Raw genomic sequence first — 6,089 nt, forward strand, 5'->3', positions numbered from 1 at the left:
TAATAATCTTCTATCATATAGGAACTCTAAAACTAGGGGAGATGCGAGCGAGATAGGGAGGGAGGTAAGCGAGATCTGTATGTTCTTTGTATGATTCACATGTATTTGAGATATCAAATAAATAGGAGAGTGGAAAACAAGGGAGATGAACGAAATTTGTTATGTATTTCATATACATGTGAATCCACTTAGATACAATGTATATATAATAAATTACACTTAATTTTAACCTTATGTATCACAAGATACGTGTATCTAAATGTATTCAGACGCACCAATATTTAGTAAGATTCGTAATATTGCAAATTATAATGCATTTAAGTAATTAGCTTCTAAACTTGTAGGATTTGTATAAGTTACATTCAAGTTTAATCTAGCATATTGAATTGAACTTTGAAAATATAATATCTACCATCTATTTTTAATTATTGATTGTCAAATTATCGAAATTGAACTTTAGAAATATCAAATCGAATATCAAATGTCAAATTTTGTTTTTGCCTTTTGTGATAACAATTATCATGTCATTTTTTCTATAATAATAGTAATAATAATGTACTAAGAGGATGATTGTTGGGTAACGATAATATCATGTCAATGGCAAGGTTCACAAAGGAGCTAACGTGTTCAAGTTAGAGTCATGATTGAATAGACCCCTTTGTTTGATGGACTTAGTTAAAAATAAAATTATAATTACTATTAATTATAATTTTTAGCATAATAATAAACGTTTGATCTTTGATAAATGATGTTTACAATTATAAGAAAAAACAAATAAACATAGGACAAATACCGCCAATGGTTAAAAAAGGAAAAAGCAGAACGAACAATGACAAAACCAGTACACCTTCTTCACTCATTCAATTGACCCAACCACTAACCTTTACACTTCAATTGAAAATTTCAAAAAAATAAAATAAAAAATCACAAAAAATAAAATAAAAATCATCATTATGCTTTCACCATTACACCCTTTTCCCCATCAAATTATTTGAATCACAAAATTTTTAATATATATATATATATATATTCACTCGAAAATTACATAATTTACTCTTTCCCTTGAAATAAATCACAAACATCACTTTTCTCCCTAAATTCACTTATGAAATTCCGTTATATACTAATATTCTTCTTAGAATCCACTCGTGAAATATAAGTGGTATGACCAACATGAATAGTAGTGCATTGATAGAATTATTTTACCTTTAATTAGATGTCTCGAATTCAAATTTTTTTACTCATATAGGGAGCACTATAACAGGTTTTGATTTCGAGTGCTAATTAAAACTCCAATATAAATTTCAAACCCCGAATATCAAAAAAAATAATTTATGATTAGTCATCAAATTATTGACCCCATGATCATATCAATATCACATATACTATCCAAAAAATTCCTAAATTCATTCATTTCATTCATTCAATTTCATCCTCCAACAAAAATGCCCTCAATTTCAACCCTCAATTCTTCTCAATTTCTACTCAAAACCACCTTCTTCTTCTTCTTCTTCTTCTCCATATCCATATTCTCATTGGTCAACGCTCGTTCGATAAAGTCAACGCATCATCACAGTATAGAGCTCGATGAATCTCTTACATATCTATGGCCGTTGCCGGCTCAATTCACTTCCGGTAACGATACGCTCACTGTTGATCCCAATTTGACACTTGATTTGACCGGAAATAGCGGTAGTGGTGGTGGATCAGTTGTTGTTGAAGAAGCGTTTGAGAGATATAAGAAGATTATTTTTAAGCATGGTTCTAAGTTAGCTAAATCTGGTGAATATTTTGACGTCAATAGGGTTAGCGTCATTGTTCATTCCGATAACGATGAGGTAATTTTTTATGCTTTATCTTAATGTTGAGATGCATATTGTGTTGAATTGTGTGAAATGTATAGTCTAAAGATATGATTTTTATGGATTGAAGTTGTTTAAAAGTGTTACTTAGATTACCAATTACATGTAATTACTTCTTTTTTTTAATGATCTTGGTGGAGACTAGTTGCTACCTCCCACTAGTAAATACTGTGGATAACTCTGTCCATCAAGTCTTGGATAAATGGGAAGAAATCATCTAGTGTTTTTGCCTTGGACGTCAGACCTCGGACAAATGAGAAATAATCAAATATGTAGTGTTTTTGCTACATATTGTGTTGAATTGCGTGAACTCTTCTCAAAAGATATGATTTTTAATGGATTTAAGTTATATAAACTGAAACCAAATTAGAACTGTGTGTCTGGGCAGGTCACTCGCACCTCGACTAATGTCTAGTGTTTTTGCCTCTGTTGGGATTTGAACCCAAAACTTCATGGTATGGGGTAACTCTGGCCACCAAGGCTTCAACATATGGGTAGAAGCCAGTAGTGTTTTTGCTACATATTGTGTTGAATTGTGTGAACTGTCTTCACCAAAGATAGGAATTTTTCATCAGACATAAGTTATAATGTTATATAAATGACCAGTGTAGAGAATTTTAAGCTGAGATAGCAGATTAATTGTTTTTAGAGTATTACCAATTAGTGCTTTATTATAGAGATTTACGTGTACTTACTTTATAAAGACCTGATTGTGGAAATACTTTTTATACTATGAGTGCATAGATCTTATACGTGTCTTTTTTTCTTTTTCTATTTACATTTTGAGACATGACATTTCATATGGCCTAATACCTTGATTCTGGACCTTTGATCTCATATTTGTTGGGTTGTGTGAATGACCTTATTTTAAACGTTTTTGCTGATAGAGAGGAGACATATTTATTTATATTTGCAACAACTTGAACCAATCGATGCTTAATGTGAATGATTTTTAATGGGTTTGTTGAATTGTTTTTTTTCTCAGTTGCAACTTGGCGTTGATGAGAGCTATTCATTATTGGTGACGAAGAGCAATGAACGCTCAATTATCGGGGGAGTCTCGATTGAGGTAAAGTTAACATTGATGTGGTGGAACTTTTCTTTATTTCTTGTTCAAAGTAATTTGAGCTATAAGTTCTATTTGTGCTGAAAAATCTTTTCCTGCCCACAAACTCTCAATTGGAGAAGCTATGTTTTGTAGCATACAGTAGGATGATGTTGATGAATGTGATATAAAACTTAACCAAATAGGAAGTAGAACTAGATCAAAATTTCCATGGTAGTTAAAGAATATGTCTAATGATTAGGATGTAGAGAATGATTCGCCCCCTCTACGTAACATAAGTTGATCTCTGACGTTTCTGAAGAATCTCAAGAGCTAACAGGATATTAGTAGGTAGACATTTAAGGAGTCGGAAGAATGTAGAGAATGATTTCTAATAAAGAAGCAGAACATTTTGTAGTTATTAGTGTTTTCATCCTTAGTGAAATGTAAAACACTATGCTTTACTTAGAACTTTCTAGTATTCTTTTTCTTTCCTATCCATGTACTTTTCTTATGTAGCATGGCTTCCCTTTTAATTACATGTGGAGAACTTTCTAGTATTCTTTTTCTAGTACTCTTGCTCTAGCTCCTGATAGTATATAACCTTTGCCTATCTAATCTTACTTTATCATAGTTAACTTCTCCAATCTGTACTGTTAACTCACTTATCAAGAAAAAAGAATGCAACAGAAAAGTCATGTCCTGTAATTTCTTCCCCTGCCTTTGACCGTTATGTGATGATGGTGCTAGATTGTGCATTCTTTGATTGGAGTGACTATAACTAGAAGTACATGAATAATTTTTTTGTCAACACTGCAGGCAAATTCTGTTTATGGTGCACTAAGAGGACTTGAGGTATGTATGTTAAATGAATATGGTTTATCATAGTGGACAGGGATTTTTGCCACTCGGTTTATCTTAGTGGAATTAGGGATTTATGACTGTTAATTTCATATCCTCACTGATAACAAAAAGTTTACTCAAACCCTTTTATGCAGACATTGAGTCAGTTATGTAAATTTGATTACGGGGTTAAAACAGTGCAAATTCATAAGGCTCCATGGTTTATTCAAGACAAGCCCAGATTTGCATATCGTGGTCTTCTGTTAGGTAAGATCCAATCTTTTGTACTGATACAGCTAATTCTTGGGATTTAGTTGCCGTACAGTTTTCCCGTGCACTCTTATTGACTTGGTGGTCACTTTATATGTAATTCGTCATACTTCTGAAAATGAGTCAAAACATCCGGATGTTGCCTTTTTCAGAGCACTAACTGATCTACTTGTTGTATTATTCTGCAGATACATCAAGGCACTATTTGCCAATTGAAATTATCAAGCAAATTATTGAATCTATGTCCTATGCTAAACTTGTAAGTTGAATCCTATTTTACTGATCCAGTTTTAGAAATGAGCAATTTCTTATTTCTGATATTGTTGATTGGAATCAGTAGAATGTTCTCCATTGGCACATCATAGATGAAGAGTCATTTCCTCTAGAAGTGCCTTCTTACCCAAACTTGTGGAAAGGGGCATATATAAAGTCGGAACGCTACACTGTCGAGGATGCCATTGAAATTGTTGAGTAAGAATTTTCTCCCCCAACTCAGATAATATGAAGTCTTTTTGGTATGAAGGATTTCCCCCTACCTTTTTCAATAACCTTGAGCGCAGTAACTAAGTGATTTTTCCTTTTATTGCCTTTGAGTTTTAAATAAAGTCCCCAGGGTGAATCAAATACTTTGAGCATTTGCTCCATATTTCTTAGAGAAGAAAGTAAAAAATGAAAGGGCGGCGGCTGGAGGTGTTAAAATCTTCATCTCAAGTGGCTACTAGAAAACCATATGTAGTATTATTCTAAACAATTGGCTGTATGGTTTTAGAGGGGCCAACAATAGTGAATTACTTATATTACACTGGATCAATATTCTAGTTTTACGTGCAAATCTGACCACACCAAATAATGGATACCATTATAATACTTAAATTTGATCAAAAAGTTTATTATGAGATTTAGTTCAACACATTAACCGGATCATTTTGTACCATCTAGAGAATTGGTTAAACCTATCAATCAATTGGGGAACTTTCAAAGAGAGTCTTCTTCTAGTGTTTCATTGAACAATTACTATGAACTTAAAGTTACAATCTTATCCTTTCGTCTTTGATTATATAATTTCAATATCTATGCTTCCATTCAATTAATTGTTCTGGATATTGTTAAAGTTCCCAGAATAAATGATACAAAGAACTATAATATTCTTTTACGTTATCATCTGTTTCAGTTGTTTGTTCTGTTTTTGGCTTCTCGTTAGATGTTCCTATATTATAAATTGATGCTGACAGAGTTCTCCTTGTTTCTTCTCTTCATGATGTCACATCAATTGAAGCTTTGCAAAGATGAGAGGTATGTGACATCTTTGAAGTTTATGCAAATGTTTCATCACCTCATCTAATGTTTTTTGGTTGTTGGTTAACACAATGCATCTATACTTTTCTTGATTAGTTAAAAAAGAATGTGTAGTCCTTTTCTAATTCCAAAAGTGTTACCTACACAGGTATCAATGTTATGGCAGAAGTTGATGTTCCCGGCCATGCAGAATCATGGTAAGTGTTTAAATTGGTCTATTCCTCGTACAGTCGTACTATATTGGGTCTATTAGAAATTTACGAATCTTTGGATTTTGAATTGCTGGTAGTTTGCCTTAATTGCTCTTCACTTTTATCTGACTAAATCTCCTGCAGGTTTTAAATTAATCCCGCTAGTGTGGTACTTTTTTTGGTAAAGATATCAATGCTTAGTTAAAAAGCACAAAAAACTTTGAGAGCTGTACTTTTTAGGTGATAATTGGAATTTTTTTTCATGTGTATTGAATTCTTTAGTTTTTCAGATTGGTCTTATTTAGTCACCATTCCAGTCATCAAATTGGGTTTCTGAAATAAAGGAAAAGTCCTGCTTATTTTGAAGTAAAACAGAAAGAAATATGAAGCGTATGATATTTGCATGGCGAAAGTAATTGTACTTCTAATCAGAATAAAGATACCAGGGAAACACGTAGCCTAATTTGTTTGAATCTCTGACCTCCCTCCTAACTAATAAGTGCAGAGCCATTGAACAAACTTGGTTAACAAACATAGTTTATTTGTGGGGGAGGGGGGGGGGGGGGAATAATGTTCCGCCTT

General features: G+C 32.7%; 1 protein-coding gene across 1 annotated transcript in view; it reads left to right on the forward strand.

Annotated features, from left to right (window-relative positions):
- The first annotated feature begins 1,403 nt into the window (after positions 1 to 1,403).
- LOC102601921 (beta-hexosaminidase 1) overlaps positions 1,404 to 6,089 on the forward strand; it is a 10,274-nt gene continuing 5,588 nt past the window's right edge. Inside the window, exons 1-8 of the mRNA XM_006345872.2 lie at positions 1,404 to 1,838; positions 2,848 to 2,931; positions 3,727 to 3,762; positions 3,906 to 4,017; positions 4,209 to 4,279; positions 4,361 to 4,491; positions 5,297 to 5,313; positions 5,465 to 5,513. Of these exons, the coding sequence (XP_006345934.1) occupies positions 1,446 to 1,838; positions 2,848 to 2,931; positions 3,727 to 3,762; positions 3,906 to 4,017; positions 4,209 to 4,279; positions 4,361 to 4,491; positions 5,297 to 5,313; positions 5,465 to 5,513 (893 nt within the window). The 5' untranslated portion in view covers positions 1,404 to 1,445. The remainder of the gene's footprint in view (positions 1,839 to 2,847; positions 2,932 to 3,726; positions 3,763 to 3,905; positions 4,018 to 4,208; positions 4,280 to 4,360; positions 4,492 to 5,296; positions 5,314 to 5,464; positions 5,514 to 6,089) is intronic.

The sequence above is a fragment of the Solanum tuberosum genome, unplaced genomic scaffold (assembly GCF_000226075.1).
Source record: "Solanum tuberosum cultivar DM 1-3 516 R44 unplaced genomic scaffold, SolTub_3.0 scf00072, whole genome shotgun sequence".
Lineage (NCBI taxonomy): Eukaryota > Viridiplantae > Streptophyta > Magnoliopsida > Solanales > Solanaceae > Solanum > Solanum tuberosum.